The 14,003-nt window shown below is 37.4% G+C and overlaps 1 protein-coding gene across 1 annotated transcript; it reads left to right on the top strand.

The window, feature by feature from the left end:
* The first annotated feature begins 12,474 nt into the window (after window positions 1-12,474).
* Window positions 12,475-13,013, top strand: LOC148029739 (uncharacterized). The gene is given in 2 exon segments (XM_087687111.1): window positions 12,475-12,723; window positions 12,726-13,013. Coding segments are annotated over 2 exon segments (537 nt in total).
* Window positions 13,014-14,003: the final 990 nt, after the last annotated feature.

Below are 14,003 nucleotides of genomic sequence, written 5' to 3' on the forward strand. Positions count from 1 at the left end.
TGGAAAAGAAGATAGAGAATAGCCAAGTGGTAAACATGACAACAAAAAAATCACAATGAATTGATTCAATATGTATTGAAAGAACCTGGAATCTTTGCACTACTCAGAAGCAATTTCCAAGCATTAGTTCTCCTGGAGCTCCTTCGTAGACCAAAAACGTGGATCAAAAAAATCATCTCTTTCTCTCCCAGATCATTCCTTCTTCTTCCTTCAGTTCAATCTGCAGTTTTCAGCCTGTTTACAGTGATCACAAGGTGCGCGATTTTGTCAATCTGTTTTTTTTATGAAAAAACTCATAATTGGCTGAAAAAGCAACTTGCTTTTTGTATGCCATCCTAATCTAGAAGCTTTTTTAACATTTTCAGATTTTTACAATAAATAATATCAAATATAGGCTAAAATTATCCATGCAACTTACACTAATACTACTGACTCATATCACATTGACTCTCTAGATCAATAAAGAAGTCAGATGATGATGCATTCCATACTTTTTCACACTATGTCCTCATAACATCACGACAATGCGTGGTGGAGCAATGTCTGTGCTTGCGACATTAGGCGACCTCGCTAAAGTGTCAGATCTGCTTCTCCTGGAGAAATAGCTGAAGGGGAAGCGCATCATTTTTAAAGCAAATAATGAACTTATATTTTCATCGGAAGGAGGCCCCTCCTCTCCACCGATGAAAAAGCCAAGGAACAATTGAGAGTTCTTGATGGCTATTTGCTTTTTGTATCTACCATCACTAACAACCATCACATGTATTTTTCTTGATGAATATAAGATACTTTACTTTGTCCCTACAAATAAATATTTATTAAATAAATATGTGGTTCGTATAAGTGTGACGATAATGTGTGGTACGTGAATTACGCATTCGCATACGTTAACATAATTCAATGCGTAGTACTGCACTTGCGACTATGTAAGTGTGACGATAATGTGTGGTACGTGAATGATGCATCTACATATATTAATATAATTCAACGCATAGTACTGCACTTGCGATTGTGTATAAACAATAACGTAACTTGTATCCATACGTATTACTACTTTTGATGCGTCCGTACATTAAACAAAAATTAAGAGTCATGCATTTCAAGAAACAAAACAAAACAACTTTACTCAATTATTTGAATTCAGTACACATCGCATGACATATTATGTATATATAAATAAATATTCCAATGTGGCAAAGTATACAAAATATTTTGGCCTTCTAAGATGTTATGGCGCTATAATACTCATTACAAACCTTGCATCATTAATTTAGTAAACTATGGCAGAGTCAGCTTGTCGTGTCGAAGCCGAATGATAAAGTTCATGTCTTTATCTGTGATTGTGACACACTTTGCATGGATGGTCGCAAGCTATGTATCATCGAACAAGTCGATGAGAAACCCCTCTATAGTTGTTTGTAGGGCCTCAGTAGCTGTAGTAGTCCACCTTCCTGCTGGTGGGCCATCCCGCACTCGTGCCCAAAATCTTCCCATCCCTTTAAGCTCCAAGTCTTGCATGACTTCTCGAATAACTTTATGAAAATAACTTTTCGGGATGAGAAGCTTATATTCGCGTTGGATTCTCCTTATTTCTCGAAGGGCGACAATGTCTGGTTTCCATCTCCTCTTCTTCTGTGGTGGTCCTTATGCTCTATGGGGAGCACATGTTGCTGCACTAGAGAAGGCTCCACCTTATGCTCCAGGTGGCGGGCCTTGGTGTGATGTCTTTCCAAGGCCAAAAACGGCGACATGCTTGCTTGGTACGTGCCATGCAAGCTCAAGAAGGGCAAGACGGAGAAGAGACAGAGGTTGGGGATGTGAAAATGGAGGAAGTAAAGAAATCAAGATATAAAAATGAGAAAAAGAATGAACTTTTAACCCATTTAAACCCCAAAACCAGGTTAATGCAACTTCATACGCATTGTCCATCGTGTGATCGTAAATCCATAACCTTTTATCGGAATGCGATGAAACTTCACACGCACACTCGTTAGGTGGCCAAGAGCCCTTTTTTTTAAAAGTGTCTGCAGACCCCTGGTCTGAAGTCTGGCGTCTAGAGCCACTTTCCTTCCATACAGTTTAGTATTTTAAAAATTATCCCACACCAAAATTATGGATGGATTGATAATTAAGAAATCAACATCGTGACTACTGGCCCTTAGAAACTTCGCACCACATAGACTATACAGAGGCATTAGGAGTAAAGTCTACAACAAGAAATGGAAAATTTTTACATGTTATTCCTATTGAAATTGACAGTGCTAACAAAAATTGTAAGTAAGAATTGAAAATACAGCAAAGATGCATAATCAAAGTTGAGAGTGAAGAACAAGTGTAATTAATTCATATTTTAAAGTTGTACCACTTGTCCTATGAGCTATTGTATATGAAATTGATATGCAGCAATCACATCATGGCAATTTTTTATGGTTGCTTGGCAAGTTGTAAATACTTTAAACGCCTGATCATTGAGCCGCATAGTATAACCAAGTAACCCATTTTCACCCTCGCACACATACTTCAGCAAATTTGTGATTCTTAAGAAAGTTGAAGGTCTATTGTTTAAGGGATCAATTGGGTAGATTTCCCCATCAACCCACAAATCCACATGTTTCAATCCCATTTGCCTGTAATTCTGCAAAACCTGAGGGTTGACACTGGTACGTTGGGTTCTTTTGAATAATGGGGCATATTCAATCTCTACCTCAATATACAGCTCCTTATTTACTGTATTCATTTTACTATTAATAGAAATAGGGAGCCTACTTGGTTGTCACAAGAGGTAGAGTGGAGATGCACAAAGAGGCACACAAAGGTGCCTTGGAAAAGGAGGGTGTAAGTAATTCACTCTGTTAATGAAGGTTTCATAAACACAGAGAAGAGGTCACAATAGAGCCATGAGAGAGGATAGATATGGGGGGAAATAGCTCAGAGGGTAGGGATGTCCAAGACTTTTCGTATTTTAGATATTTCTATTTTGCCTCCAAAAACATCTCCAAAAAACACGAAATTTGACTAGTTGGTTTGTTTTTTGACCAAAAGCTAGGATATAAAAAATTCCCAAAATATCTTAAAAGGAACTTTCAATTTTTCATTTTCCTTGTTCTCGATTGAAAAATCAATTACCTCGTATCTACTAATCATTTTGCATTGAAAACGAAGCACCACACTCCCGTAACTAACTCCTTTTTTAATATAAAATTTGGTTGAAAAAGACTTCTTGAATGATGAGAGCGAAGGAATCTGAGTATATCTTTGTAGATAATATAAAAAATGCAAAACGAGATTGCAAAAGTGGAGAGAGAGGATGATTATTTTACTATTCTTCTCTCCTCTTTTCCTTGTTTTAAGGAGGAGAGAGGGGGGGGCTAAAAGGCCCATTTGTGAGTTCATTTTTTTCCTAATGTGAGGAAAACACAGTTGTGCAATGGCCAATAGAATAGATGGTAAGCAGCTCCTCTCTTGATTTTTGTTACAATTTCTTTATCTCCCTCTCTTACCCTTTGCAGGAAACAGAGCAATGACCAGACGAGTCTCCCAAGGACTCTAACTTGCATTGACAAAAACATTGTTACTTTGGACCAATGTAGTATGAGTACATATAGATGGCATGTACAAAGTGGTAGCAACTTACTGATTGTTTGCAAGAGAGAGTACTTTGGACCATTGTTACTTTGGACCAATGTAGTATGAGTACAAAGTGGGGCTCCAAGATGGGGGGGTGTATTGAACGAGGAGAGAGTATACACATTGGCATCCTCAAAGCTAAATGAGGCAGATCATGTAAGGATATTGAAGGCCATGAAGAGTTCTGACAAGAAAATTCAAACGTTGATGGGCATGCCTGAACATAGGTTATTCTTGTTCATCTAAATTATGTGCAGCATAAATTTGACGAATTAGTATTAAACGACATAACTTTGATTCGAGCAGATGGAAATGCACCATTTCAAAGTTGGGTAAGACAAGAGACCTTTTGGGCCATGTTGCAAGACGGCGAAAAGAGATTGCTTTTGAGTTGGGAGGACTACTATAATATTCGAGTGGAACACGATTTATTCTTCCAATATACCCTTGAGATAAAGAGAAAACATAGAGAGCAAATGTTTCGCACTCTCTTCCATGATTTCAAGCTAGACAAAGATATAAAGTCACAGAAGTCAACGAAGTTGGTAGCATGGAGGCTTCTATACAGGTAGTTCACAATATCCTTCTTTAGTAGCATGTCTACCATGCTATCTTGCCAATCTATTCAAGATTGGTAATAGTGACTTTGTAAGTCAGGTTCATGTACATGCAAATGGAGAGGAGGGCTGTACAAACTCTGCCAGGACAGTGTGAGGACTAGCCAAATGTGTAGGAGGATCAGTGCATGTATGAGCATTACCAGATAGAGTAAGAGTGGGACGAGGAGGTATATCGAAGATGCCCTATTTTCCTCGACTATCCCCAGAAGGTGAATACCCCTCCAATGAGAAAATTTTGTACCAAAAATACTCAAGGAAAAAACAAACACAATAGACACAAGGATCCAAAGGCATGGTAAGTAAAATGAGTTGCATTCTTAGGAGTATGTTGCACTTTGTTGTCTCCTAATGAAGAGACTATGATGGGTTCATAGGAAATTGATAATAGTAGTGTGGTTACTGTAAAAAGAAAATAGAAGAGCAAGTGCACATCCAATATCATTGAAGAGAGGCCAAGCAAAGATCAACCCTCATCACCAATTAATTTGGTTTCTCCACACCTAAAAGGTTTGATGTTTTGAAGTACTATAGCCAAGACATCTCTTGTGTCCCTCTAGTGAAAATATTTCCTTGAATATGAATTGTAGCCACCAAACCATCTAGGCCCCTTCATTGATACCATTGAAGATCAGATCGCAATGGAAGGTATCACCGAGGAGGTCCGTGACATTGGCATGGATAGAAGGATACAACAAGTTCTTCCAGATCTTGCAGTGGAGAGTGTTACTTACACTCTGCTATAGAGAGATGCATGACAATGACGAGAAGCAATGAGGCATCACATGGAATTGACACACGTATTATAGAGCACCAAGATGGTAAGCTTGTTTTTTATGACATGAAGGCACACAATTCTTATTCATCACCAAAGTAACATCAACAATATTTTTTAACATGCAGAGGGTGGAAGAACTGAGTGTCTTGGATTGGAGGTCACATTGGACGTGGCGCATTCGCAGAGAGGTAAAGAAACGATGCTCGTGAATTCCACACATGTCATGATTGGATGATATCAGAGCTTTAAAATATTCTATCATTATATGATGTTAATAGTGATGTGTATCCTTGTGTAGGGAAGGAAAGAATGCAAGAACACAGACTAGTCGTGCTGCTAGGGGACATGGCAGCTACCAATAAACAAGCATGACTCGTGGTTTTTTTTTCCACAATACAATGCCAATAATGGTCTGTATTTTTGCAGAGGGGGATATGATTTTTTATGTTCAACCTATAATGCTAGAGGATGTGCTAGCCACCACAGACACTGGTAAACTAGCGTCTCAATAATACTATCTACAATAACATTTTGAATGAAAAATATGTTTCTAATTATGAATTTATCATGTAGAGGGCCATACTGAAAGTCATGTGGAAGCCCACTTGCAAGACATCGTCTCCCACGAAGCTACAATGGTGCAAGATGTTCCAACCACACATGCAGGTAAACAAACATGTGAGAAGAATATTGTATATTGTTAACATTCAATAAGAAGAATATGTTACTAATCGAGGAGTCAATGTGCAAAGGTCCACAACATTGAAAGCCCCATGAAAGACCCCTTGCAAGTCACACTCTCCCATGCCGCTATGATGGCGAAGGTGGAGTGGCATGTTGTTCTGTGCGACCCATTCGAGATCAGGATATGCATTGCGAAATGATCAGCCAAGTGAGGCATTCTCTCGATTGGTAGAGGCATTGGAGGAGGTCAACCAAAACAAGATGGTTAGAAACCATAAACACAGCATGCGATATCATGGTGGTTTGTCTCCTTGAAGATAGTCTCATGCATGGATTGGGGGGTAGAGTTTTGTCATGGAACTCCCATACTAAGGCAGAGTCAATCGATGCCATGTATCTAGTTGATCGTGTTCTCACGAATGTAGGGATGTTACTTTTCCTTGCCACAACACACTCCATGGTAGAGCTTGTCAAGCAGGTTGTGGAGGATGGATACCGATGGATGGGAGTCAGGGCAAAAGTGTTGGACCTTACGCACGGCACAGGTTGTTCATTGTGAGACGCCTCTATGTGTAGAGAGGTGAGAGTTTTAAAGTCATGATATGCCCATGTTGGATATTGTTTATGTATCACACTTGTTGGCTCCATTTAGTGAGTATAATTACTAAAATTAGTATTTCAATCTTTAAATGTAGGTACATGTGCTATATATTCTAGCGTACATGTGTTCAAATATCGCTTACAATGGAATCATCCCTCCGGCTCACAAAAGACGACATTACTGCGAATGAGTGGGTGCGAGATACATCAAGATCCCCAATGAGAGGTCAATATGAGATCAAATGTTCTTAAACTACTATAAATATGTTTTGTAAACATTTAGTAGATTCCTAATTATATGACTACCAAATACTGGAGGTGGCATGCAACGTGGTAGGGCCTTTTGGAGCTCATTCTTGCAAATGTACACAAAAGAAGGGGACACCATTTTAGATTGCAATGCGGGATATGGTGACTTTGCATTGATAGCGCTAATTTCCAATAGATTGATTGCATGTATGTATCGCTTCACCAAAGATGGAAGATATCTAAGAGCAAAGGTAACATGTTTACATAAACTTGTACAATATCTTATTGTAATATAGTGTTCTTTTTCATCATACCAATACATGGGTGCTCACCCTTCCACATGTGCATGTACAGCTACCTCCCACAACCCAAAAATTAATTGTGTTTGATATGAATGGGGTGCTTCTACATAGGTGGCCAAAGCAAAAGGGATCGTTACCAGTGAAGCCCCTAAAAATGGGCAAATATTGGGTGATTTTGCGGCCAGGGCTCGCTAGGTTTTTAAAGGAAATATCTACATTGTTTGGCATTGCCATCTGGAACTCTATGAAGGAAGACAACTTAAGTGAGCTACTCCAATTGGTTAGAAGTGAATATGTGAATTCGTCAAAGCAAGCACCAACCTTTGTATTCCAATATGGACAAGGAAAGTATAGAGAAACTCCCACAACAACTTCTGCTAGAAGGAGTTACACAAAGCCCCTTTTCATGAAATATTTTGACGACATTGATTGGCCACAACAACACTATTTGTGGATGATAGAATGGAGAAGATGCAAATGAACCCACCCAACACCTTTATATGCCCAACCCCATTTGAGGGAAATCCCATGGACACTATTCTTCTGGAGCACATGCTTCCCTACTTGACCGAGCTAACGTGCTTCCGTGGTTCAATCCTAGACTTTGTTAGGGATCACCAATTCCAACCCCAGCAATGGAACTCAATTGATATTTGATGTGCATGATGAATATGTACTTTCAAAATTATTAGATTGTTTTTATTTACAAGCACAATAAAATGAGGATGAGAGGGAAGAGGAGAAAGAGAGAGGAATGTGCAGTCGAAGGAGATTTTGTATAGGCATTCGCTCAATTACAATACTACAAGATGTGTAAATAGAGCACATGCAAAATATCTAGGAAAGGGTGGAGTGTAGAAACATGCATGCATGTGAATGTATATGTGCACAATGGATTGAGCAACAATGAGTTAATATTGTTATCTCAATATTAACTTTTCGAACAAAGTGAAAAACAATAGATATTGCACGTTACTGCAGTGAGTGTAACAAACTATTTGATACCCTATCCTCTTGTAGTAAGTCCACACAATAATGCTCAATTGAAAGCAGCCAAAGCATGTGCAAGGTAGTTTCGCATATGTGTGCACAATGAAAGTGATATATCACAATATAATATCAAATCATGCACCTAAAAGTGAGAGGTACGTGAATATATATATGCATGTGGGATAACAATGTGATATTCTTTTCGTCTTGATATTAATAGCTAAAAGTGTTTAAGACAATTTACCTCATGCAAACCCTTGACCCTTGTAATAATAAGAGGGTTGTGAAAAATAGATAGCCCTTGCAAAATTAAGAGGGGGGAGACAAAGAGAAGTTGCTAATTTAGAGTGTGTATGTGTGAGAGAGAGAGGTTGCTATTTGAGAGAGAGAGAGAGAGAGAGAGAGTGTGTGTGTGTGTGTGTGTGTGTGTGTGTGTGTGTCTTTGTGAGCGCACGAGAGAGAGAGAGAGAGAGAGAGAGAGAGAGAGAGAGAGAGAGAGAGAGAGAGAGAGGGTGTGTAGGAGAGGGAGAAAGTGAAAAGATGCTAATTGAGAGAGAGTGTGTGTATGTGTGTGCGTGCGCGCGCTCCCATTGTCATGCCACATGGACACAGTGTGAAAAACTCTGGAGTGCATCATCATCCAACTTTCTTATTGATCAAGAGAGTCAATGTCATCTGCGTCATTAGTACTAGTGTGAGTTGCATGGATTATCCAAAATACTATTTTTTAAGATAATTATAGCCTATTTTTTAAATTATTTATTATAAAAATCCAACAATTTTAGAAAAACTTCTAGATTAGGATGGCATGCAAAAAGCAAGTTGCTTTTTTAGCTAGTTATGGGATTTTTCACAAAAAAGACAGATGGGCGAAATCGCACGCATCGCGATTGCTGTTAACAGGCTGAAAACTGCACTTTGAATTGGAAGAAGAAGAAGGAGTGATTAGGGAGATCCGTGATCACGTGTCCTAGGGTTTTACCCCCCTTCCAAAGCCAACGAAGCCATCAAATTTGGGTTCCAAGCAGCATAGAAGGAGCTGTTATTTTTTATCCACATTTTTGTTCTACGAGGGAGCTCTAGGAAATCTAATGCCTGGAGAGTGCTTCTGAGTAGTGCCAGATAAAGGATTTCAGGTTCTGTTAATACATACTGATTTGATTCATTGTGCTTTGTCATTATTGTATTTACCTCTTGTGTATTATTATATTTTTTCCATCTCCTAACTCTACTTCCTTCTACCTCTAATCCCCGGTGGATTCGACCTTTCGACAAAAACCCCTCTGACTGTGTGTGTGTGTGTGTGTGTGTGTGTGTGTGTGTGTGTGTGTGTGTGTGTGTGTGTGTGTGTGTGTGTGTGTGTGTGTGTGTGTGTGTGTGTGTGTGTGTGTGTGTGTGTGTGTGTGTGTGTGTGTGTGTGTGTGTGTGTGTGTGTGTGTGTGTGCGTGTGTGCGAGCGCGCGCACACACATGTGCCGTGTGCAAGAGGGGGAGAAAGAGAAGATTTTCTTATTTGGTCTAGTGCTCTCTGATCTAATATTCATTAGTTGCTTTATTTAGTTTCTATATTTAAGCGAGAGAGAGAGAGAGAGAGAGAGGTAGGAGGAGGAAATGAAAGAGGGATAGAGCGGGAGTGGGTGTATATGTATTTGTGAGCGACACAAGGGGAGAGAGAGAGAGAGAGAGAGAGAGAGAGTAAGTGAGAGAGAAGGACAGTGTAAGAGAAGGAGAAGAGAGAAGTTGCAATAGAGAGAGAGAGAGAGAGAGAGAGAGAGAGAGAGAGAGAGTGTGTGTGTGTGTGTGTGTGTGTGATGGGAAGGAGAGAAAATAGAGACATAATAATTGGTGGAAGATGGGGGATAGAGAGAGAGAGAGAGAGAGAGAGAGACCTTAATTAACATGGGAGGGGATGGTAGTGGTGGAAGCGGTGGAGGTGGTAATGGCAGCAACAGTGGTGGTGGTGGTGGTGGTAGTGGTGGTGGAGATGGTGGTGGTAGTAGGGACGGTAGTGGTGCTTGATATGTGCACAAGAGAATATGAGGAATAAGTGGAATAAGAAATGGAGGTTGCCCAGAAATGCTCGCTCAAAAAACTCGCTTCTTGCCCTTCCCCAAGGGCTTTATTAGGTCTAATGGTTCTTCTTACAATGCTCACGTATTGTTCTAAAAAAAAGAAGGATGGGACATATAGACTCTATATTGATTATAGAGTCTCAATAAGCAAACCATAAGGAATAAATATCCCCTTCCACACATTGATGATTTATTGAGTCAATTGAATGGTGCAAAGTTGTTTTCAAATATAGACTTACAATCTAGCTACTATAAAATTCGTATAAAGTCTGAGGATATTCCAAAGATAGACTTACAATCCAATTAATATCAAATCCGTATAAAGTCTAAGGATATTCCAAAGATTTCCTTTTGGACTAGATATTGTCATTATATACAGCTCTAGTCTTTGGATTAACCAATGCACCAGTCACATTCGTGTGTTTGGACTAGATATTGTCATTATATATAGCTCTAGTCTTTGGATTAACCAATGCACCAGTCACATTCATGTGTTTGATAAACAATCTTTTTCATATGTATCTTGATGAATTCATTCTTGAATTCTTGGATAATATATTTGTATATTCTAAAGATAATTAGAAACATAAGGTACATCTTATAAAAATTCTTCAAGTTTTGACGGAACATGAGCTCTATGCTAAATAGAGTAAATGTTTATTTGCAAAAGATAGGATTGTTTATCTAGGAAGAGTTATCTCTAAGGATGAAATTCGTACAAACCCTGAGAAGGTAAAGGCTATTGTTGATTGGCCTATAACAAAGTGTGTGAAAGATGTGAGAAGCTTGACAGAATCCATATTTGAGACTTTTCTAAGATAGCAAGTGCTTTGACCAAATTGATTAAGAAGACTAATATCTTTGTTTGGACACATGCATGTCAAAAAGCCTTTGAAGCATTAAAACAAAAAGTGGTTGAAAATTGTACTTTTAAAATCCCTGAGACATGGACAAACCTTTTGTATTATCTTGTGATGCATGTGGGAAGCAATTGGGACGTATGTGACACAAGAGAGATGAGCAATGGCTTATAAATCTCAAAAATTAAGAGACACAAACTAAACTATCTTGTACATGACCTAGACTTGTTGATGTGGTTCATGCTCTAAAAATATTAGATACATTTATTACTTGGAGTGAAATTTAAGCTAAGAACTGATCATCAAAGTTTAAAATATATTTTAACTCGGTCTTTGTTAAGTAATCAACAAAAGAGATGGTTGCAATTATCATGTGATAAACAAAGAGATGGTTGCAATTATCATGTGATTATGACTTTAATATCAAAAGTATATCCGAAAAGGAAAACAAAGTTGTTAATGCTTTAAGTCATAGACCTATGTGTAATAGTTTATCTATAGTATAATTGACTTGATTAAAGATGTGCAACTTAGAAGTACAGGATGACCCCATATGTTCTAAAATCCTATTATCTCTAAATGAAAAATTGAGAGAAATATATTATAACACCATATTGGGGAATATGGGAATTTCCCATAAGTTTGGGACACGTGGTCAAATCTTTGGATTTGTCATAACTTGAACATCATAACTCCAAATGGAGCGCTCTATAGCTCAATAGATTCCATTTTTCAAGTGCTTTCTAATGATAGGTCACATCATATGGTTTTGAGAAACTTATGGGCATGTTATCCGGGTGCCACCTTTTTAGTATTCAAAAAATGGGAATTGGGAGATTCCCAAATTCACTAATATTGTGTTTTATGGAAAATAATATGCTTAAGGGAATCTTTTTTATTTGAATCATTTATATATCCCTATTGCCTCAAGAAAAGAATTATTAAGGAATTTAGTAATTTGCCTTTGTTTATTGATCTTAGATTTTCAAATACTCGTAGACTAAAGTAAAGAACTCACTCTTTTGACCAGGACAAAGAAGGATATTAGAACATGTGTGAGGGAATGTTTGGAGAGTCAACAAGTCAATATTTAATAGAAACACATGCTTGGTGAAATGCAACCATTGGATAAACCTAACCAAAAGTGAAAAATCCATATTTATGGATTTTATCATAAATGTACATATTTCTAGGAAAGATATGACACCATATTTGTGGTAGTGGAATAGAGCACAAAAATAGCTCACTTCTTTAAAATGAAAAATACTAACACCACGTTAAATGTAGCCAAATTTATTTTTTGAAAGAACTATTACATTGGCATGGTATGTCCAAAAGTATTATTTTCAAAAAATATTCAAATTTTACATCTAACTTTTGGCATGCCACATTTAAGGCCATTGGAACTTAACTAAGGATGAGTACTATATTTCATCCACATGGATTGATGGAGAGACACAAAGAGTGAATTCGATTCTAAAGGATATTCTTAAGATGTATGTGAATGAAAAAAACAACAACAACTAGACTGAATATTTGAATTAAATTGAATTTGCATACAACACTTTGTGGCACGCATCAATTAAAATGACTTTGTTTGAAGCAATATGTGGTATGTGGTTATGACTATGTGTCTCCTATTTATTTTTTTAATGCTTCAAATAGAGTAGAGATTTCATAACAAATTCTTGAAACAATGGATGAGGAATTAAGGAGAATGAAGCAACACATTAAAAAAGCACAACAAAGTCAAAAGAAATATTATGATAAGAAAAAGAGAGCATTAGAGCTTAATGAAAGTGATATGGTTTTCTTGAATGTTGAGCCCTATCAAACTAACCTGCTTCTTGGGCAAGATAAAAGGTTGTCTCCACGTTTCGTAGGACCATTCAAAATTCTAAGGAAGATTGGCTCACTTGCATGTGAACTTGAATTGGCATCTCATGTTAAGGTCTTGTCAAGGTTCATCTTGTTTTTCATTTAAGTTTATTGAAAAAGTATATTGCTAACTCTAATCATGTTTTGCAGGATAAGTCTACACTACAAGAAGATGGAACATTCAAGGTAGGACCAGAGTTAGTATTAGACTGCAAAGTTAAACATCTTAGAGATAGAGATATTGTAGAAGTGTTAGTAAAATGGGTTACATATCCTATAGAGGATGCATCTTGGGTTCATTTAGATATTTTGCAACAAGAATATTATTATTTCCAACTCAAAGGACATAGTTTTTAGGAGAAGGGGAGAATGTGATATGTGCTAATAAAGTAATAATGAAGGTTTTTGTGATGTGTGTGTACATAATGTTTAGAAATGAGTTTTGGGTTATTTTGACTATGCTGACAAATTTTGGTAATGGTAATTTTCCAATCAAAATTTTTATAATACATAGGGATATATCTTGTCTTTGAGCATGATTTGTGATCAAATGGTGCAGAATTTGGCCAATGGTCCTCTCACAATGTTTGAAGAGGGCATCAAGGACAAGATTTTATCCTCTCACGTGCTTGATCAAATTCCTTACTATTTTGGAGAAATGAGCCTTCAAAAATTAAAAATTAAAATTTTTCAATTAAAAAACATGTCATGCTATTTGTTCTTTCCTTTTTTGGTAGGTTTATATACAAGTGCCAATTTGGAAAGATCACATCAATCTTTGGTATGTGTTATTCTAAAAAAGCATGCCATTTGTAAAAAGTTCCCTTCCAAATACATGAAGCCATTTTTCAAACAGTTAATCGAAACAATTCTTCTTCTCCTTCTTCTTTTTCTTCTTCTTCCAAAATTTTGAGATTATGATTATGATTGTGAAAAAGAGATTGATGGCTATTCATAGTGACAGCTACAACATGGTCTTTAACACCATAAACACTCAAAGAATACAAAGTACTAGATTTTTTCCCTTTTGCCACCACAATAAGAAATTCCTTGCAAATATTTTATACATGATGACCAAAGATCACTCTATAACCACAATCTTCAAGTTATCCCTATACTGATCAAACTCTTTGTCAAGTTTAGATCATGTCATACATTCCACAAGATGAAAGAATAACCATTTCATAATGACAAGCATATATTCCTAATGCCAACAACAATAATGCGTAATTGTTTCCAAGATGGATACATCCTCTTTTTCCATCATCATAAGTAGAGAACCGCTTGTTGAGATATCAAGCTCCACTCGTGATATGCCAGGGTGACCGTTGTGCATTTATGTCACCA

This window comes from Lygodium microphyllum, chromosome 10 (genome assembly GCF_053477565.2).
Source record: "Lygodium microphyllum isolate KBCC chromosome 10, Lygodium_microphyllum_v1.1.10, whole genome shotgun sequence".
Classification (NCBI taxonomy): Eukaryota; Viridiplantae; Streptophyta; class Polypodiopsida; order Schizaeales; family Lygodiaceae; genus Lygodium; species Lygodium microphyllum.